The 23641-nt window shown below is 38.0% G+C and overlaps 1 protein-coding gene across 1 annotated transcript; it reads left to right on the top strand.

Annotated features, from left to right (window-relative positions):
- The first annotated feature begins 2524 nt into the window (after positions 1–2524).
- Positions 2525–3208, top strand: Gm20863 (predicted gene, 20863). The gene has a single exon (XM_017318879.1). The coding sequence runs from the start codon at positions 2525–2527 to the stop codon at positions 3206–3208; it is 684 nt and encodes a 227-aa protein (XP_017174368.1).
- Positions 3209–23641: the final 20433 nt, after the last annotated feature.

Genomic DNA, 23641 nt, shown 5'->3' with positions numbered 1-23641 from the left:
ATGATTTTTTTTTATGACTGTTGTTGAAGGATCTAGCTCTCTATGGATAGTGACATATTCTATGAAGATGATGTACAGGGTGTGGTGGGGACCGTGGAATGTACTGAAAACGATTTTTTTTTGAAGAACTGAAGATCTATGTGCCATGAACAATTAAAGTGTCCTCTAATTTGTAAGTAAATTTTATACATACCTGTGTCCAGTATTCTGTCTACACATATTTCAAAACTAAAATTACCTCATCTATTTCATCCTGTTTTACTGCATTTAATCTCTGAAATTCCTTGTAATCAGAAGTGCTGGTAAATTTTAAAAACCTTTAAAATATGACTGGGAGATATCAGGTTTGTTTTAATTTTATCACAACTTTGTAAGCATGCCCAAGATCTATGTTTTCCTCTTACTTTCCAAAGAATCCATAATTCATGATTGCCATTGGTTTCAATATATGTCATTTAACCCTGTCAAATTCCAGGTTTGTTTGCATAAAATAGTCCTCCTCTAACTGTGGGTTTTCATAAAGTAAAAATTGGTGTGCTATCCAGTGTGCTGCCTCAAAGAGTCTGGCAATATTTATGATAAGAAGCACAGCTTAAAGATAACCAAGGGAAAGGTTGGAACATGAAAAATAACCACCAAGGATGTTGTCAAGGCAGAAACCGAAGACTTTCTCAGAACGAAAATAAAAACAAAAATGAAACAAAACAAAACACAAACCAAACAAATAAATAAAAATCCAACAACCAAACAATAAAAACAATGCAAGGGTGAAATTCTTTGGCAGAATATTACTCAGATCATCAGGCCTTTCAGTTGGGATTTCATTTATTATTTCTAGGAGGCCATATGAAAAGGTAAATTCGAGATGCTGAACGTTTCTGAGTGTAACTAGGGAAGGAACCAGCCTGAGAGAGGTTCTATGATGTAAGCTGAACTAGGGTGATGTCACAGAGCACTGGCTGGAGGTTGCACATCTATTCCACTTGGAGGCACTAGAATCCATTGAAGGTGAGTTCACTATCTTCACAGTGGTATGTCAAAGCCAGGTCATTTTTTCCCACAGGCTTTTAGTGCCTGGTCTGTATCAGGAGACAGAATCTTGACAACTAGGATATTTTTCTATGGGTAAGTATATTTATGTAGTAATTAGGACCCTCATAGCTACAGAAAGCTAAAATTTTTCTCTCCTACAGAGAGTTACTGTACAATTTACTTTCTCCATGTTTATTAGCTAGGGAGATGAATGGTCTAGGTTAGTTTATCTCCTGAATTTATTATCCTTGCTAACAATATCTAGATCACAATTCCACTAAAATGCCAAATCTCCTCTTTGTCCAAGTGCATGTTAGAAGATATTAGTTCTAAATGGCTGATATTGCCTCAAATTGTTGAGCTGTTCTTGAGTTCACTGATGCAATGGCTTCATCAAATAATTCTGAAGCTGGGTCAGGAGAAACAATAAATAAGGACAGTGGTGTGCTGTGTCCCTGGGAAGATATTTGTGAATGCAGGCACTTAGCTCAGACCTTACACGTACAAGAGAGTCATGGTGACCCTTCTGGCCCTTTTATTTTTTTTTCTCTTCTTCTTGATCATTGGGTGTAATAGTCATAGCACAACCTAAATTGACATAGAATTTCAAGGAGATGATCCTCATCAGAGACAAATTAACTCAGGGCTGAAGAAATAAATGTTGATCTGAGTATATTCTTCTGAGCTCTAGAAAATTACTTGTTAATTACACTATTTTTATTTCCTTGTTTTTTTGTTTCTTTGTTTCTTTGTTTGTTTGTTTGCCTGCTTGGTTAATTTTATTTGAGTTTCTGTATGTTTAGATTTGGCTGTCAGGAAACTCACTGTGTAGACCAGACTAGCCTTTATCTCACTAAGGTCTGCCTCACTCTGCCTCTTGATTACTATGATTAAAGTTATGGGTCACCACCACTTCCTATTAATTTCTCCATTTGATTGTTTGTTTTGTTATTTTTTGTTTGAATTTCTCTTTTGTTTGTTTTTCGTTTGATTTTCTTCTGTTTTCTTTTACTTGTTGTTGTTGTTGTTGTTGTTGTTGTTGAGACAGGGTTCCTCTCTATAGCACTGGCTTCCCTGGAACTCACTTTGTAGACCAGGCTGGTCTCTAATTTAGAAATCTGCCTGTCCTTGCCTTCTGAGTTCTGGGATTAAATGCGTGTACCACCATGGCTGACTTATTAACTTCTTATTTTTATAAAATTAATTTTAGGAGCTCAAATCTGTTTAGCATAGTCTTCTTCACATGCTCAGAAGTTCTCGTAGAGAAGAGTCTTGGTCCAGCATTCACTCCCAACCCATAACCATTGCCCATCAGGAATTCATATATATGACAGAGGCAACAGCATTGTGTCTGGCGTAAACGGGCAAGATCTTCAGTCCCAGGCAATGGGCAAGTATGATATTTGAAGAGAATGGAAGCCACTTAGACAGTGTGATTTAGCACAACAGGTCTACAGCCAGGTAGAAGACAATACCTCTGAAGAGTCTGAGCATGACATCACTCAAGAAGAAGAGTAGGAGGAAGCCTTCTTCCCAGGCCCTGGGGAATATTGTTGGCTGCAGAATTTCTCACGGGTGGAAGGAAGGTAATGAGCCTGTCACCCATTGGAAGGCCATCATTCTAGGTCAACTGCCAACAAACCCTTCTCTTTATTTGGTGAAGTATGACGGAATTGACAGTGTCTACGGACAGGAGCTCCACAGCGATGAGAGGATTTTAAATCTTAAGGTCTTGCCTCACAAAGTAGTTTTTCTTCAGGTGAGGGATGTCCACCTCGCCAGCGCCCTGGTTTGCAGAGAGGTACAACACAAATTTGAGGGGAAAGATGGCTCTGAGGACAACTGGAGTGGGATGGTGCTAGCCCAGGTGCCATTCTTACAGGACTATTTTTACATTTCCTACAAGAAGGATCCGGTCCTCTACGTCTATCAGCTCCTGGATGACTACAAGGAAGGTAACCTCCACATCATTCCAGAGACCCCTCTGGCTGAGGCGAGATCAGGTGATGACAATGACTTCTTAATAGGTTCCTGGGTGCAGTACACCAGAGATGATGGATCCAAAAAGTTCGGAAAGGTTGTTTACAAAGTTCTAGCCAATTCTACTGTGTACTTTATCAAATTTCTTGGTGACCTACATATCTATGTCTATACTCTGGTGTCAAATATCACTTAAATTAAAAAAAATCACAAAGTACAGAAAAGTAAACTTATAGGATTGAAAAAAATGTTTATTTTCCTGTGTTGGGTACCTATGGGTCTTTGACAACCTCAGTATCTTTGTCAATAAAATTTGTTTTGTTCTAAAAATTAATACGTGTGACATGACATGCTTTTAGTGAACACATTGTTGGAAGAGATGGACTATGGTGGAAAGAACATCAAAGCAAGATGAAAGTTGCAACTCAGGCTGTGAACAGTGCATACATCTAATATCACACAGGCTAAAATGGACAGGACTTAGATTCTGTGGTCTGCATAGTGAGCAAGGAATTGGAGATATGACTTAGAGGAGCAGGGATGGCAGCAAAAGATGGATTTTTAGGAAGAAGGGGAGAAAGACAGGACATAGATAGAATCTCTGGAATGAAGTCTGAGGGAGAAACAACAAGTTGGGGGAAAGAGTGATAGATAAAAGGAATGTGGCCTTGTTACACAAAGTGCAACCCAGAAAACTGATCCAAAGAGACTCAGAAATCAGACAAAATCAGGTTTCATTTGAATAATGAAACCAAATGAAACTTGTCTCTCATTTTAAGATTTATTATCTTTATTTATATGGGTGGGTAGTAGCTTGAGAGTATAGGTGACCACAGAGACATGAGTTGTCAGATCCCATGGAGCTGGCATTAAAGCTGATTGTTAACCATTGGATATGAATTCAAGAAAACAAATCCAGTTTTTTTGCGGTACAAAAGTACTCTTGACAACATGGTCATCTCTCTATTCCCATTAAGATATCTTTTTAAGAAATCCAATATTAACATGCAGAAAAGAGACCAGGAAGAAGTTAAGAAAGATTAAATTGATGGTGACCTTTAAAAACAATAAAAGACACACAAAGGAGTAGAGGACACTGAGGAACAAAAATATTCTAAGATGAAGTTCTCAAATGTGAAGCAGGAGACCCAGGAAGAATAGAAATTTTCTGCAAGTAGTTAAAATTGGACATATCCACATTAGGTTCTTTGGTTTCTTAACAAATAGCCAGCCGATCAGGTCAAATAGTAATTTAAAAGAGAAAATGAGTATATGGTGAGATAATATATGGTGGGGCATGGATCCTGAGTGCTTTCCCTGAGCACTCTTTGCCTAGGATGAATCCTGTGATCTTTTGGATGTCTCTGTGGAGTGCCCCAGATGACCATCAAAATGTTCCCCATGGCCTGTTCCCCTGGCTCTCCTCCAAACATCTGACTCCCAACATACCTATGTACCATTTCAGCCTGTCTATTCCCTGGAAATTCCAGTCTTAAATTTATGTGTGACCTCATTCTCATAAAACATTGAAGGTGTACTCAATGCATATGTGCTGACCTCTTTTCTATGCCAGTTCTCATGGGTTTCAAACTCTATGAGGTTGCCCAATATGTTGGTCACTACTCCTGAGTAGCCCCTGTGCTTCATGGGGGTCTTACTGGGTCCCATATGCACTCTGAGTGTTTCTTTTGTTTGTTTGGTTTTATTGTTGTTGTAGTTTTGTTTTTGTTTTTGTTTTCTTTTTTTTTTGTTTATGTTTTTGTATTGTTTTTTTTTTTTTGTTTTTTTTTTTTTGTTGTTTTTAGTCAGGCTTGTCATGGACTCAATCATTTGTGTTTTTTCTCTAGAATAAGTTTAAATGCCAAATGACATGAAAATACTCTCTATTGTTGATTAATTTTGGTATTTAAGAGAGTTTTTGTGCTAGCTGGATGTCTTAATTAGGGTTCCAATGCTGTGAAAAATCACTATGACTAAGGAACTCATTAGAAACATTTCATTAGGGCTTTTCAACATTTCATTGCAGTTTCAAAGGTTCAGTCCACTATCATCAAGGAAGTAAACATGCAAGTGGCTGGGAATATGTGGTGGTGGAGAGGAAGCTTAGAGTCTTCTGCATGCAGGGATGGTGTCTTCCACACTGAGCAGAGCTTTAAAGCCTCACAGTTATATGCTTCCTCCAAAGAGGCTACACCTACTCCTATAAGGCCACACCTCCTCATAGTCCAACTACATTCAGAGTGCCATACTGGTTTCATAGAAACTTGACAAGATCTAGAGTCTTGAAAGAAGAGGAGCCTCAGTTGAGAAAATGCCTCTTTAAGATCAAGCTGTAAGGAATTTTCTTAATTGGTGGGAGAGGACCCAGTTCATTGTGGGTGGTGACACCCTTGTGGTGGTAGTCTTGTGCTCCTCATGGAAGCAAGACTTAAGGAGCATGTCAATAAGCATCACCACTCCATGGCCTATGCATGAGCTTCTGGATCCAAGAACCTGTGTTGTTTCAGTTTCTTTCCCAACTACTTTGATGATGAACAGCAATGTGGAATATAAGCTGAATAAAACTTTTGCTATGGAAATAGCTCTTTGGACATGGTATGTCTTTACAACAATAGAAATTTTAAGTAAGACAATTTCTTACAGAAACAAAATATCTAATAGTACCACTGTCACTTATCCTATAAGGACAAATAATGTGTAGGTGTTTTATTTTAATTTAAAGGTAAGATATTCTCATGTATATAATGACATGCAATTGTTCTAGTTTGCATCTTTCTCACACTGATGAATACTAACATCAAACATAACTTGGGAATATAAGGGTTATTAGCTTACATGTTACAGACTATTACCAAGGAAGGCAAAACAGGAACTTGAAGCATTACCAGGAAAGAGTGCTTATTGCTTGACCCTATCTTAGTCATTGTTCTATTGCTGTGAAGAGACATCATGGATAAAACAACTATTATGAAACAAAGCATTAACTGGGGGCTTGAATACACTTACAGAAGTTTAGTCCAACATCAAGTTAGTGACCGCAGCACTGGAGCAATAGAACTATTGATCCTTAGACAGAGACAGATATTCTGCCATTACATTGGTTTCTTGAAAACTCAAAGACCACCCTTATTGACACTACCACTTCCTCCAATGAAGCCACATCTTCTCTCATTCCTTCTAATCCTTAAACACACTGCCAATCCCTGGTGACTAAATATCCATATATATGAATCTATAGGGGATATTCTTATTCAAACCACCAAAAATCCTGTGGCTTGATCAAATATTTTATTTAAATACAGAGTAAAAGCCTCCCTTTTATAAATGACTACTGATGAGCTTACCCACAGTTGCCTACCCTCACACATCGACCATCAAGGAAGAAAATGTCCCATAGACTTACCCAAAAACCAAGTGAATAGAGACAATTCTTCAATTGTTTTCTCTCCTAAGGTGACGCTAGATTGTCAAGTTGGAGATAAAAAAAAATCCCAGCACATTAAGGTTTATCCTGCTCCATAACCCACACAAACATTATTCATCCCAATCTCCTCCTTCTGACTAGGTATAGACCCACTTCCCTCCATGGCAGAAGTGAAGGGTAAGTACCTCCAACAGCAAGAATACTCAATAATAGGTGACAAGTAGTGAATATGTCTTATAGCCTCACAACACCTACATTCTAATGTGTGTTACACTTTCTGGGAGACACTCCAATCTGTCCAACTTCCTGCCAAGTCAGCTTTAACCAGAAAAAATTCTCATCAATTAATCCAATGACTTTTAATTGATTTATTTCTCCTGAGGGAATGGAGTGTTACCCCTTCATGGATGTATTGGTGTCTGATTCATAAGTAATAAAACCCACTACTATTAACAGCTAAATCACAGGTGCTATGACAAATAACAACTCACATGAGAAGCATCACATTTAGTTAAGCCTTTTCAGAAGTTTTATTGGAGTTTTATTTATGTACTATATAAATCCATTGATTTATTTATTTTTAAGTGTGTAATTTAATGATTCTAAACACATCTCACCACTGTCATTTTTCACTCATTTTTCTGGTACTTCATATGATATTGAAATCTACTAAAATACAATAGTGAATTCAGAAAAAAGATCAGTGGTGTGGGTAGCAGCAAAGTTCTTGAGTCTCAAAGACAACAGATACCGTGGCTGAATATTCCAACTACAACAACTAGGTAACATTGGTTCTACACTTAGCATGCCGTTTCTAGAAAAAAAAAATTAAAGAATTAAGCCATGTTTCCTCTGAACCTGACATGTTACTATCACAAATGAAAGAAGGATCCATGATCACATGAATATGAAAGGCGCATGAAGCAGCAAAATTGTTCAACTTATTGGCAGCTAGTCAGCATTAACACAAGAAGGGACAAAGACAATAAACAGCTTTGAAGACATGTCCAAATGACCACGTTCATTTACAAGTTTTTTACCCATTCCATGCATATCCATTGATTGATTAACTCATTGATTAAAGCCCTCAGGTTCCAATCACTTTTCAGAGAGCATATTGTACTACCTATGAACATTGTACTGTGGACCAAAGCCTTCATCAAAGACCCATGACTGACATTTCAAAACAATTTAACCACAGAATTCTTTATTTGAAACAAAGTGATAGGATCCATCTATCTCTTCAAGGATATCTCCGTTTTGTTCAAAAAGAACAAAAATGCAATGCAAGTTCAGGATATTGATCACCTATCCATGCATCTTAAACCCATAGGTTCTAGCCAGAATGTAAGGTCAGAAGTCTAAACTTCACCTATACTACAACTAACTCTGAAGATATCTAGCAATCTCCAGTTCCTTTCTGGTACTTAACCACACCAAGTCTGCATTAAGGAATATAGTCTAGTGTGAGATAGTGCCAGCAGTTAATTGCAAAATCCCACTCTGAGTTGAGTTGTATGTAAACTCAGACATCTGTAATATAGACACACATGCATATTCACAAATACTCACAGAAAGAGGCAAGAAGTAGAGGAGCTGAATCTTAGAAATCCTCAAGGAAGAGAATGAAAATCTTGTAAGGCACAGAGGTAAGAGAAAAACTGTGTCTTTCTGCACAAAATCAGGCCATTCTGTCTTCCATCACTGAACGGGAAGGCTCACTATCACTTATCACTATCTGATAAGGTATAGACAGTTGATGAAGGATGAATAGTCAGTTTTCATCAAAGGTATTGACTTTGAAGGTGATAGATTGTTCATTCTCTACTGGAAGCCAGATGTCCAAGAGTTTATGGGAAACACAAATGATTTGAATGGGTTGTAACAAAGGGGAGAAGACGAGATATGAAGTTGGCAGGAGGAGTTAGGTGGGAATGGGCCAGGTTTTGTTCTGGGAGGAGTTACTAAAAGAATTGGAAAGTAAATTCCATCAAAATATAGTGTATGAAATTCTCAAGGAATTAAGGAAAGTAGTTCTTAATATACCATGTCTGTACTGAACACACACAGACCAATTATATGTCCATCTTCTAAATAACAAATTCTTATACAGCAGTTTCATTACATTGAGGGCAAAAGTAATCCAGAGGTTATTTGAAATAAAGAAGAATCTGGGGAGATGTCCCAGGGGTAAAGCCAAGTGTTTGGTCAAACATTCACCTACAACACCAGTGCTTAGGAATTGGAGTGGCAGAGACAGAAGGATGACTGTGGCTTCCTGAATGTCAGCCTCACTCTTAGCTCAGCAAGAAACCCTGTCACAAGGGGAAAATTAGGGAGTGAAGTAGCAGAAAACAGTATACCCTTCCCTATCCTCTGCACTTACCTGTATATTTCTGTATGCATACACACATCAATATGATTACTGTATAAAAGAGGTTACTTTCCATAAATTATAGGCAAAAGCAATGTTGTTTTAACCTAGAGACCTGAAGACTTTTATATCATTAGGGTCCTGGAGAAACTCTCCAGATATAGAGGATTGATATATCTTCTTCCTGTGCTAAGGAAACCTCAGTTAAGTGTGTGTGTCAGTGACTTTAAACACCTTTCTTCCTCTAGATTCCTATTTATACCACAGAATGGTCTGTAAATAATGAAAATATGAAAATAAGACTTTTTCAGGGTGTTGCCTTCTTTTAAAATCATATTTATAATATTTTACTAAATCGATGGGAAATCTTCTGCTCCAAGGAACAATGGATTCAATCCTGTGGACTTCTGTTTTATCCCATTATGAATAGGAATTAATTATACATCAACATTTCTCACGATTTGAACTAAATCAGGAATAAGGGATATGTTTCCATGAAAATAAGTAATGCCAATATGGTTAATCAAGTAGAAATGTGTGTGTGGGTGTGGGGTGGGGTTAGGATGCCTTTGGATTATTTGAGAATGATGGCTGATCAGAAATATGTTATGCAAATAACCCTAAACTGTGAGAAATGAAAAGTAATGATATAAACTATACTACCAAGTGTCATGGCCACTTATTAGTTGATTTCATTTTCTTTTTCATACCTTTATTCTTTTGAATAAATGTGTGCCACAGATGATCACACGTTCAAATGTGTTAGTTTTCCAGGTGATGGGCTGTTTAGAATGAATTAGAATTTGTTTTATTATTAAAGGAGACTTGTCACAGAGCCTTGAAATATCAAAAACCCATCAGGCTCTCTCTCTCTCTCTCTCTCTCTCTCTCTCTCTCTCTCTCTCTCTCTCTCTCTCTCTCTCTCTCTCTCTCTCCCTCTTTCATTACTCTCTGCCATCTCCATCATAAGTTGTTGGCTCTCAACTACTGCTCTACATGTTTTGCCTCTGTGTTGCCATGGTGTCTACCATGATATCCTGGACTTGCCCTCTGGAACTCTAAGACCACAATTAAATGTTTCCTCTTATAAGTTGGTTTGGTCATGATGTCTCTCACAGCAAGAGAACAGTAACCAAGACATACATACTCCTGTTTATTTTTTGAAACATTCTTTATTTCTTTCATTAAAGTTACCTTTAATGAAAGGTCCATTGAACAGTTTTAAGAATAATGTTAATGGGCCCAAATAAATAGTGCCAATAGGTGTGGCACTCTCAGGAGGTGTGGAATAGTTTCATGAGGTGTGACATTGGTGGAGTAGTTGGGACACTGATGGAGATGTGTCTTTGTTGAGTTGGTGTGATCTTGTTGGAAGAAATGTAACAATTTGGTGGTAGGCTTGGATGTCTGCTGTCCTTAAGCAATCTCCAGTTTGACACAGTCTCCATCTGCTTCCTGTATATCAAGACCTAAAACTCATCTCCTTCTCCAACACTGTGTCTGTCTGAAGGCAACCATGTTTCCAGCCATGAAAATAATGGAGTAAACATCTGAAAAGAAGTTACAAAGTGTTCAAAATTTACTATGATCCTGGTGACACTTCATGTCAATAGAACCCATACTAATACTCACATAAACACTCAAAAACACATTTGATGTTGAGTGGGAACAGACTTTAATGCCCTCTGCCTACTGCCAGGAAGCTATTCATTTCCAAGCAGCTATCAGATGAAGATGTAGAACTCTCAGCTCCAAATGAACCATGCCTGCCTGGATCCTGACATATTCTTAACTTGATGATAATGGACTGAACTTCTGAACCTTTAAGCCAGCCCAATTAAATGGTTTTCTAATAAAACATGCATTGATAAGTGTGTCTGTTTACAGCAATAAAATCCTAACACACACATGTACATATTCACCTAGATATACTGAGTCACAGACACGCACACATGGAAATATTCACACACACACACACACACACACACACACACACACACACACACACAAACACATTCATTTACAGGGACTTTAGATTCAGCCAGTACCCATGCAATTTATTTGGGGTGTCGAATACAGGTGTTTGTGGAACATGACTATTGGTCTTTCTTTTAGGAATTATGTGGACAAAATCTGCACACTCACTTCATTCCTCCTCAACATCAGAAATCTCAATTTAAAGAAAGTGAGATAATGAGAAGTAGTTTTAGATACCTCTTTTTTTTTTCATTTGAGTAGCTTCGACTGCAAATCACCAAGGAAAAATAAACATAACAGGAAAGAAATTCATATTAAAATGCCCTTGACAAGCTCATAATACATTCTCCATAATGAATATAAACTTTTATTTAGAATTCCCAAGGAAATGAGACTTTTGAAAAATCCTTAATTTCAGATAGGCTTTGGTATTTCATTTCCCTGCAAAGGAAAACCAATATAAAAAGACAGAATCTAGATTGCATTGTGCACAAGTTGAATCAGAAACATTTGATATTGTGCATTCAGGGACTCACCACATTTTTACAAATATATATATATATTTATATATTTATATATTTATATATTTATATATTTATATATTTATATATTTGGGGGGGTGAAAGGAGACATCTGGAGAACAATAAGACCCTCATTAGCATTTAACATTCCTGAAGTCAAGTAATAACCTCTAACAACATCAATAACAACAACAACAAAAACAACAACAAGAATAGATGTTCATTAGAAAGAATTTTTTTTAAATAACCTTCCATTAGCCTCAGAAAGAGGGGGCATGATCCATCTGCAACACTTTATAGATACTTATTACAATTACCACTAAAGTTTTTAAAATAATATGGATTTTTAAAAATGAAATTGAATTAAAATAGATTTTTTTAGCTGTTAACAGGGGGAAAATGTGTTCTAGAACGAAATAAAGATTGTAAGAACTAATTGATTTTTTTAATAAAGAACATCCTTATAACTCATGTGTCAGTAAGTATCAGAATTATAATGCAGTTGATTTTCTCATTGTAGAATAATTTTAATGTGTTTGAATATTTCCAGTTGCAAGAATGGATCTCAGAATTTTCACAAGACAAGAAGAAGTCACCAAGTAGTTTCTCGCTTTTGTTTCAAAAGTCTTCGTTCCTTTTCTGCAGATTCCCAGACATTCCAGGGAAGGGTTTGAAACATCCAACAACTTCTGAGACCATAACCTCAGAGGGAAGCTACCTTTCTCAGTAAATGGAACTAGGAAAGCTGAAAAGATTCATCCAATCGCTTTAGAATAAAAGTGGCATCTGGTTCACAGAACAAGGTATCATTTAGCAACTCAGCCAAGAAATAAGAGGATTTGAAATGATAATAACACAGAGTAATAAAAACCACTATGCAATTGTAATTTAATCGCATATATATACTTTGGACAGAGAAAGCAATCAAATCTTGGGATCTCTCTGCTCAGCACAATGAAACTCTGGGTCATGCTGCAGATGTCCCAAGTTTATGGCTCATCACAGATACTGGAAGTCTCTGGGAAACTAGAACTACATCATGTAAGTGCTGTGAGTCCAAAGACATGACTTCATAAATTGTTCAAGTCCTCATCTTGCTTGGAAAAAAAAAATCACAAAGCACCAGAAGTAATAAGAAGTTCATGGTATCAATGTCAACAGGTAAGCACTACTAACAAATATCTGTTAAGCATTGGATTGTTACCAACACAAATGTGGAGATGATTTTTAAATTTAAATGCAGTTACATTTTAATAATTCGTAGTAATGTTAAGTGTCCAGTGTGAAACTGTGGGTTTAGGGGAAGTTGATGAAGTGAGAGAGATATGGCCAGCAGAAGGTTCTGTGCTCTGTGAAGGCTGACATGGGAGGAGTGAAGGATAATTACCATGCATCCCTGGTTGTGCATCTGGTTGTGTAAATCCACTGACACTACACGGATGGGGGTGAACTAGGGGAAGACAATGGTACCAGATTCTTAGTCTCTGGCATCCCATATTGGGCCTTAAAAAAACATAGACAGTCTAATGTTTTAGAGCTTTATTTTAGACAGCAGTGAGAAAAACAAAGGGTAAAAAGATTGTTAGACTTGCCATGGCCAAAAGGAGAGATGGGGAAAGACATAGAAGGAAGGACTGAAAGCAAGTTAGAGAGTAAGAAAGGTGAACACTTAGAGAAAGAGGTAAAAGTTTACAAAGAGTAAGGATTTTAAAAGTTAGAGAGAGAGAGAGAGAGAGAGAGAGAGAGAGAGAGAGGGAGAGACTGATGTAGGGCTAAGTAGCCTCTCATATATTGGGCTTGTTATCTTGCTGTTGCTAGGTAACTAGAAGTTATCTAACCTGAAGATCAGAACCTTTGGTCATTTTGTATGTGACTGCTAGCCATTAGCCACTGCTGGGCGGGAGTGCTTGTGGGTTTGGTAACTTTACCAGGAGCCAGGGTTCCAGAAACACTGAGTAAATGCCTTCCTTCCCATGTAGGTGAAAATTACGACCCATTAGGCTTCATCAGGTTTAAGGACTTCAGCATGACTGGAGACCAGGCATTTTGTACATAACACAATGCCCCAAGCTCAATGATCAAATTTAACTCTAGCCCCTAGATTTTGTGGTTTCTCAGGCAGAACACCAGGAAAGAGGATGTGAGTTTGAAACTCTGGAGACTCCCACCAGAAGAAATCAAGGCATGGAGGTGGGGTGGGGTAAAATGATCTTAGAAGAAATCTGTAAAACAGTGAAAGGACAATTGAAAAGACATATGGAAAAGACCAGTAACAGGGGATGCCTCAGGAGACCATCCTTGTTTTCATAGCTTGGCAAGACAAAATTCAAATGACCAGTAGTACTGGAGGAGAGTCTGTGAATGCATCAGGGAGGGTAGGGTAAGGGTAGGAGGGAGTCAGGGAGGGTGAGATAGAGAAAAATGTAGAAGAAGAAAAAGAAAGTGAAGGAGAAGAATATGGAGAGGAAGAGAGAAGAAGGAAAGGAAGAGGAATGGGTGGAGCAGAACGACAAGGAGAAGGAGAAGGAGAAGGAAGAAGAACAAAAGAAGAGGAAGAGCAAAAAGAAGGAGGAGGACTTGGAGAAGTAGAAAAGGAGAAGGTTAAATAAGGAGGAGAGAAGGAGAGAAGGAGAATAAGAGAAGGAGGAAGAGAAGGAGAAGTCAAAGGCATAGAAGAAGAAGAAGAAGAAGAAGAAGAAGAAGAAGAAGAAGAAGAAGAAGAAGAAGAAGAAGAAGAAGAAGAAGAAGAAGAAGAAGAATGAGGAGGAGAAGGAGACCAAAGACAATATCAAGAAGAACAAGAAGAACAAGAACAAGAACAAAGAAGGAAGAAGAATAAGGAAGAAGAATAAGGAAGAAGAAGAAGAAGAAGAAGAAGAAGAAGAAGAAGAAGAAGAAGAAGAAGAAGAAGAAGAAGAAGAAGAAGAAGAAGAAGAAGCAGAAGCAGAAGCTCAGTGCCCAATTGTGTCATCCAACCTAGTAGCCAATAGCCACATATCAGCTTCTAAATTTGATCAACTAGATCAAATTAAAGTCTAGATCAAACATTAGCCGCACCTCAAGGTAGTGAAGCAGTCTTATATTTGACAATGCAGACGTAATAGAGCCCTGGCATCATACAACATTCCATTGCAGAATACAACTTTGGCATTCATGAAGAGCGAATGGCTGAAAACTGTTACAATGAACAGCATAACCATTAAGGTACATGGATGATAGTTCATAGATGTATTGTGAAATGTGCAGTGAAGTTGATAATAGAGAAACTCTCATGTTTGGATCTCAACGGAGGGTACAGAGTGAGTTTAAATTGCTTAAAACAACATTTTGGGGATCAGGAGATAGCTTGATGGTTTTGAATGCTTTTTGCTCTTTGAAACTTGAGTTCAGTTACTAGCATCACTCTCATGTGACCTATAACTTCCTATACCACCAGTTCTAAGGAAACCAATGCCTTTTACTGTTCTGTTCAGACACCTGAATTCACATGAACATGCCCATACATATAAACATACATATTTTCAAACATACATGCACAAAAACACACACAAACTCACACATACACACACACACACATGCACATACACACATATATGTATATACATGCACACACACATATGCATATACATGCACACCTAGATACACAGGTATGTACACAAACAATCTTTAAAACTAAGCCAACACAGTTCATTCAGAGCTTTTGAATGCACACATGCTGCTGCAGGTTGCACATATTATAGTTGTTAAGGATTTCATTCAGCCCTTATTCTCATACAAGGGTTTGCCTCTGCCTCTGTTGCCTTCACTTTCTGAAGGGCCACATGCTTTTTGGAAAAGTTTCACACCAGATTTCATGGCACATCTATTTTAGGGTAGCTTTTGATTTCTCTCTTCTCAACCCTGGCACTGTGCCTAGCTCTAGGAATTTCCTACTTTAAATCCTTATAGCAACTTTCCCAGGAGTAATACACTACCATCTATAAATCTGTTCTGATACCAGTATTAGTCTTTTATTTTGACTACACAATAGGGTTCATGATAATGGGAAGGCCCTTTCTTTTTTTTTCTTTTATTTCTGTGTAAGGAGTATTCAACAAATAAGCAGGGCTTACTCATATCTGTTTAATATTACCTGTCATTTCATATGCAATCTTGCAATCACTCTGAAGTAGTGAAAACAATATGAAAAAGCCAAAGAACATAAAAAGCATTGTAATCTTGCAGGAATTTAATTCTATGTATTTAATTGCTATAGATGAATTATATGAAGTGATCTTAGGATTAATCCTATTTACTTTGACACTAGTATAACATGAATAAATTGCATCAATATTTCTATTTAAATTAATATTTAACTTCAGTCATTTTTACTTGGGGTGAGATACATTGAACAATTTTAATCATTTATTCTTTGCTAAATTATTTTTATATTAATTATGGGAAATTTCCATGTAGCAACAATTTAATTTAGTCACCAAAGGACAGGTAACCTTCTAAGAATTTCATCTGCTTGCTTATAATTTTACTCAATGCATTTGATTTCTCTGTTTCTTTTGGGTGATAGATTCCAAAATACTAACAATACTATTTTTGTTTACTACTATATTCATTTGCATGGTTTTTCCTTGGGTCATAAGGCATACTGTTCATATTCTAAATCATCTTTGATTTGCTTTCCTGCACTCAGACTTGAGCCTCAAGTATAACTAAAAATTAATTCAGGCATTCCATCTAGAATCACAGCCATGCTATCTATAAGCAGGAGAAACATTTGCTGTTGTCAATATATATACTTTCATTTCTACATCTTAGACACACCTTCCAGGAACAAGGCAAGTTGTTAGGTGCTTGCCCAGGGTTATTCCTACACATTTCTGCCTTTTGTGCAATTTCAAATGAGCTGTAATTGCGTAGGTACTTCTAGCATGGTTTGAGTTTTAAACACTGTGTGTACACATGGCATTGCATCCTTAGAGAAACAAAACTTAGTAGGGAATGAGTGAATGCTTCCCTCCTGGTTCTATTCCTGTGAGCTCTTCTCTTCTCTCCTCTCCTCTGGTTTTACTGAACATCAAATTATCACGTTCTGGCCTTGTTGTCATGAGCTTTTTGTTTGTTTGCTTGCTTTGTTTGTTTATTACTTAACAAGCAAGGATACTTTATGGACAGCTAGGTAAGCAATTTCCCACATTCTAAGTTACAGAATGTTATTGAAGCATTGTCTACATTCCCTAGGGGTTCAGCTTGCTAAGGAAGACTCTTCCTTAGCAAGAGGCTTCAATGCATGTTGAGGAACTATGGAAATCAGTGGCAGATTTGGTGGTATCCATGAACTATGGCACTCAAAGGACACTGAAAACCTTTGCTTTGGTTTCATCCCAGGTAGGCCAGAAGGAGGAAGGGACACTTAAATATCTAGTGAATGATGTGTACATGTGACCTGCAGGAAAATAAAAGAGATGTAGCTCAGGGAAGTGTCATAGCTCATGAAAAGCTGTTAGGCAGCCCATGATAAAGTGGTGTGCAAGACTTTCTGATGTGTTGGAGCTCAGAGAAAGTGAGGCTGGAGAGCCAGAAAGATACTTATGGCAGCAGTGTCGAACTTACAATGTAAAGAACACATGATGGCAAAAGTCGGTAAAGGTAATCCAGACTTAGTGGTCTATACCTGTAATATAGCACTTCAGAGGTTAAAACTAGTAGATTATAAGTTCAAGGCCAGTTTTGACTACGCAGTTGAGTTCAAGGTCACTCTACTCTACATGAGATCCTGTGTTAAATTCCCTGACAACACCCCTAAACCCACAAAAAGAATGGAAAAAGCACATTTTTTTCTTGGCATAATTTTTCTAAACACACACTAAAGAATAAACGGTACAGAGGCAGGATCTAAGAGCAGGTCGAGACTGTCTGGTCATACCTGTCCAATAGGCATCCAGAAAGGCATTGGAGAGGAAATGGGAAGTGGGGTGAGTTTTAACTGTAATACAGCACAGACAAGCCTCTTATCCCACACTTCTCTCTGGACCCAGGGTCTTCTCATCCTACCCTCTACTACTTCTATGAAACCACCCTGTCTTATAATCTTTTCTTCACTGTGAGACACACCATAAAGTTTATAGCATATTGTAATAAACATCTAAGTTTTAGCACAAAGCCGTGGTACCTACATTATCTGAGACTATAGGAAATGAAGAATATCTGATCTCACTCTCAACTACTGATTCTGTTCATGTAATGTTCCCAAGACTCATATACACCATGAACGTGAAGAAATGCTGAGCATCTTACGTTTAATCCCAGCCCTCAGAGGCAGGGGTAGGAGGATCTCTGTGAACTCAAGCCCAGGCTGATGCATAAAGAAAGTTCCAGGATAACCAGAACTACAAAGTGAGACCTTGTTTCATTAATAAATTAACAAATTAATTACTTAGAAAGAAAGACTTTTGTATCTTGTGGGTGTTTTGAGAGTCCCTGAGTGTGGTTTCCCTGACTAACCTGCAACCCATAACAAAGTTAAGAGCATGTAACCAGGCCGCAGGTACTTGATGGTTGATTTATTTTCCAAATAAATGATGTTACTTTAAGCAATTCAACCATTTCAATTTAATAGTCATTTATTGCAACTCGGAGACCAGTTAAGAGGTTATTGCAATATTGTCCAGGTGAAAAATGAAGTCCTTCCTATATTAAGGCAATGACAGTGCAGATTAAAAAGAGGCGGGAATAGAATTGAAGAAAAGATTTGAAGACAAGATTGCTGGCTCTGTGAGTTAAGGATATGAACGGTAAAGGGAGAGAGCATTAGTCCAGGATATACAACACACATGCAGTCACCCATACCAACTGTATGGCCAGTGAAAGTTTGGCTGAAAATTCAAAATGTGTCCAGAGACATTCCTCCAAATGCTGTTATTGTCTCTTCTCAGCCAGGACCTTCTACAAAGCAGACTCTCTTTCAGGTCTTTTGAGTTTTCTTGTCTTTGTCCCTGGGAGCCTAAAGGATGATATTGAAAATAAACCATGGATAGTCTGCAATAAAGAGAGGCATGGGTAGTATGGCTCTGAAGAAGAGGATCTTAGCTCTATTGGAGATGGGTAGCCTTAGACAGTGCTTCAAGCCTTCAAGCCTTCAAGATTTAACAAGCCAGGCTTATTAGTATGGCAGTTTTGTGTATATGAATTAGTATGGGTAGTTTTGTGTTAACAAGGGCAGTCAGTATAGAAGTTGATCTCAGGCCACAATGAAGAATACAGTTAGAAACTCTGTGTGATGGTTAGAATTGCCACCTTAGCAGTATTTACCATCACCTAGGAAACAAGGCTCTGGGAATGCATGTGAGGGATTAGATTAGGCGAATTAAAGTGGGGAAAAGCTACTCTGAATAGGGGTGGACTGCAGACTGTGGCCCTGAAATACATACAAAACTAAACGGTAGCAGAGCCTCCCATTCATATTATTCTGCTCCCTGACTTCAGATACAAAGTAGCCAGCTGCCTCATGCATCTACTCTCATGGTGCCCCCTTCAAGATGGACTATGAGTCCAAATAAAGATGTCTTTCCTATCACAGAGACTAAACACAGGACTGATGCAGACTAGGAGCATGAATTTCCTCTTGTTCCACAGGAGACATGGGAATTTTGACATGCTAGAAAGGTTTGAAATACTGTTTCAATCAAATAGGGATTGCTGGTCCATTTACACAGGAATTTCCATAAGAAACAGGATGAGTTGGCCACATAAGAACACATCAACTCAGTGTGTCTCTAAAACCACCCTGGTTACATAAGAATCTAATGAGGAGAGTAACTGATAGAAGCAAGATTTCTTGTATTATTTTTCTCACACTTACTAATTGATTTGGGTTTGGGAGTGAAGGAGAAAGCATGCCACAGCACACATGTGGAAGTCAGTGGACAACTTGTGGGGGCTGGTTTTTGCCTTCTACCCTGTGGTCCTGGGTGTCAGAGTCCAGAAATCAGCTTGGGCACAAATGCCATTATTTGCAAAGCCATGTAGCCAAGTTGGGAATTTTTACTTTTAAGAGTCGGTTGAAAATAAAAATAAAAAAGTTGTTCACTGGATCTGCTCCATATAAATGAGGCAGTAGCAACTGGAAATGAGCAGTAGGAAGAAATTGACAAGACAGTTGTCCATCCATTAGAGTCATCAGTAACCTGCAACATACTTCTGGAGTCCACATTGCCTTTTGATGCCATTATGAGATATTCCTCAGTGAAGAACTCAGAAAAGAAGTGCACATGTTTACATTTTCTTCATTAGTCAAATCCCTCAGCAAGATGCTTCCCACAGTAAATTGGACAACATACTATCTTCTACAGAACCGAGAAGGAAAATGCTGAAGACACAGAGTTCGTTTACATCCCACAGCACAGCTTTCTTCTGTAAGGGAAGGGACTACTTCATGAGACATCACTGTCCTGGATGCTTTCGCTCATCCCTGTAACATAGGCTAATGGACACTTTTAGTTTTTCACTGTGTTTAAGGTGTTTGTTGTTGTTGTTGCAGTTGTTGCTGTTGTTTTGGAGGGTTTTTGGGGTGTTGTTGGTTTTTGGTTTGTTTGTTTTGTTTTGGCATTTGTTTGTTTATTTATTTATTTATTTATTTATTTATTTATTTTCTGTCCTTTGTAATGCTTCTGTGACTTCTCTGTCCTCTGACTAAACTAAAAAGAACAGACAATTATTTTTATATGGACATGGCAGCAGTAAGCGTAAACACTTGACTGCTCCTTTATTAAAGAAAAGTAAATGGTCTCACTGCATCAATTTGGGATTATACTGCTCTTACTCTGTCGCTGTTTCAGAAAGGCCGTTCATCTTAATCCACAGTACCACTGAGCAGAGACCAACCATTACTACTGGATGTGGTTCTATAGGAAGATGTCCCAGGCAAAAGGAATTCACCAGAATAGGACCTTGGGTAAACCTGTAATACCAGAGCCTAGGAAGAGACAGGCACAAACCTGGGGCCACACTGGATGCACTGGTGAGCTCAAAATTCAGTGAGAAACCCTGTCTCAATATCTAAGGTAGAGAGCAATTGAGGAAGTTATTAAGCATTGGCCTCTGGCTTCCAGATGCATGCAAAATGCACATCCCCCCTCTCTATTACACACACACACACACACACACACACACACACACACACACACACACACACACACACACACACAGTAACTTCCTCATCCCTAAGCACAAATGCTCATCTGTCTCACAGAGTTTATTTCACTCTTGGTTTTGCCACAGCTTAAGCATTGTTGTTTTTATGTAGGGAAAATATTAATTGTTAAATATTTATAAAACCAAGAATTCAAGTTTAGGTATATTTGTAACATCCTCAAATTTCTTTTGCAAATATCTCAAAAACAATATTAAAAGTTTACCAATTTCAGCATCAGAAACTAAAGAACTTTGCCTGGTGACCGACCTCAGCCACACCGTCCCCTGCCTGTGCACAGAGGTTTTACATTGGTCTGCTGCAATGCCACATGACAGCACATTTCTCCCACTGTGCCCACACCACTTTGTCCAAGTCAGTGAACTACAACTATCTTCTCATTGTTGGCTAATTCTCGTGTTCATAAATATTCTTAAAAGTACACATGGACCTTGGAATTCTGCTGTGCCTCCTACGTAAGGAATACAACAAGCTACCTTGCAATGTCTCCAAGAACACAATTTTATCTTAACTCGGCTTTAACTTGCTAGTTCAAAAGAGCAAACAACTCATTTTAAAGTGAAGGTGGTGTTTCTTATGTAATAATCTTGGCCCTACATTGATGGATATTTACGGAACCAAATGACAACATTTGGTTTATAACTATGATTATCACGATCCCTGCTGGCAATAACAACCTTCTGCCTTAAAAAATAATCTGAGAAATGAGGACATGTTAGTTACATTGAGTCAAATTCCATATCCTTGGCACCCTTCCCATGTCTACCACAGAATGCAGTCATGACCTTGGGAATGCCACAGAGGTATGCTTTCTCTCATCACTTTAAAGATAATAACTTCTCCTTATTATCTCCTCCAGTGATAAGTGTGGAAATGAATAACCATGAAGAACTCATTATACTTTCTGGAAGCCAGACACAGTCAGAATGCAGAGTGTTTATGAAATAAAGCACATTTTTAAGGTTGTACAAAGACAAAGTCCTCATAAAGTGTTTTGGATAAAGAAAACACAGAAAGCTCATAAATCATGTTTCAGTAATCATTTTTTCTAAGGTCCTCCCGTGTCCTCCAGATCCTAAAGCTATTCGTCTGAATGAAAGACCTGAGAAAATGTTATGTTCTTGAACTTAGCATTCTGCTGAGGCTTCCCATGAAATACGTATCTTCTACTTTAAGCACTGGATTTACTGCTCCTAATGGGGGATTTGCATTTGTTCTAAGATTACAAATAACAATTATGCCAAAGCAATTACTCTTAACCTCAATTTGTAGCTCTCTTGCAGCAGGACATTTCATCTGTTCCATTTATTTTCATTCTCATTTGGACTGGAGGTATTTCTAAATAAATCAATCACAGTAGATGTTGGAACGGCTCTATTGAATAACACCTAGGCTGACTAACACACTGTGTGGAGAAGAGAGAACATTATATTTATAATGCAAAGGAAAAAGAAAGCATACGGTCTGGGGTCAGGTATCTGAGTAAATCAGGAGAAAAACAGGTTTTTTTCTGAAATACCTAGGGGGTGGCCTCTGTCCTTCCACTCATTGTTACAGGTACAGAGATAGCATTTTAAACAGATAATACAAAAAAAGGCATTGTTTATTTTATAAAAGGCATATACTGCCCTTGAAAGAACCTAAGTCGAATTCTTGGTAAAATGCATTGTTTATCCTACAAAGGGCACATACTGTTCTTGCAAAGAACCTAAGTTGAATTCTTGGTATTGCTATCCATGCCAGACACTTCACAACTTCAATTCCAGGAGGATCTTATACCTTCTTCTAGCCTCTATTGCCATTGTACTTATGTGCACAGGGGTACATACATGTACACACACACACACACACACACACACACACACACACACACACACAGGAGAGGGAGACAGAGACAGAGGGGAAGGGAGGCACAGGGGAAGAGGAGGGGGAGGGGGAGGAAGAAAATGAGAGAAGGGTAGAAAACATTAAACCACCAAACAGTTAGGGACCTGAGATGTCTCATATATTGGGAGAGCTTGCTGCTCTGTTCTTACAATGACTGCAGCTCTGTTCTTACAATGACTGCAGCTTGAATCTAGCACCCACATGGCAGCTCACATCTGCTGTAACATGGGTTTCAGAAGATCCAATGCTCCTTTCTGGCTTCCACTAGTACCAGGCATGCATACAGTCCACATGTGCACTTAGCCCAACACTTACAACACAGAGGCAGGCAGAGCTTTGTGAGTTCTAGGCCAGCCTAGTCTATAAAGTGGTTCCAGACCAGCCAGAGCAACATAGTTAAGTCTTGCCTCCCCAACAAATAACAACAATAAAGAAATACTTCCCCCACACTAAAAATCCCACCTTGCCTAAATCCATCAAACAAGTCAAGAACATCACTCATGGCTTGCCTATGGAATTGGGCACCATATCCTCATCCTAACATCCCACCATGAGCTGAATACATCTCTATAGAACTATAATCAAGGTTGTCCTCACATCCTGGCTAAAAACTAATTCTTCTTCAAGAACAAATGATATGGTTATTAATTATAGCTCTGCTCACAGTTCAGATTTCTGTCAGTGTCAAGACAATTCCATTTTTAAAGGAAATTCTAAAATAAAGACTAAAAGGAAATGGTCATATTTTGGTAAGTGAAATTTTCTTTTTTTAAATTTTTTTTAAATGTTTTGTTCGTTTGTTTGTTTTTGTTTTTCAAGACAGGGCTTCTCTGTGTAGTTCTGGCTGTCCTGGAACTCACTCTGTAGACCAGGCTAGCCTCAAACTCAGAAATCCACCTACCTTTGCCTCCCAAGTGCTGGGATTAAAGGTGTGTACCACCATTGCCCAAAAATTTTCATTGAATATAAAATCTTACAATTTTCTGTGTATTGATACCTATTTACCAAGAAGCAGATTTTAGTTTGGCATCAAATTATTATCCTCTCACTATAAAACAGAATAGAATCAATTATATATAGATTCTTAATATTGCATATTAAGATTTTTCCATGACAAAGATATTGACTTATAATTATCTATTCATATTCGTGAAATGATATATATTTAAACATGAACAGTAATGAAACTTATGCACAAAGACCTTAAGCAGAAATCATTACAGATCAGAGCAATCACTACT

The sequence above is a fragment of the Mus musculus genome, chromosome Y, assembly GCF_000001635.26.
Source record: "Mus musculus strain C57BL/6J chromosome Y, GRCm38.p6 C57BL/6J".
Taxonomy (NCBI): Eukaryota; Metazoa; Chordata; class Mammalia; order Rodentia; family Muridae; genus Mus; species Mus musculus.
The sequence above is the reverse complement of the archived record's forward strand: the minus strand, read 5'-3'. Positions and strand labels throughout refer to the sequence as shown.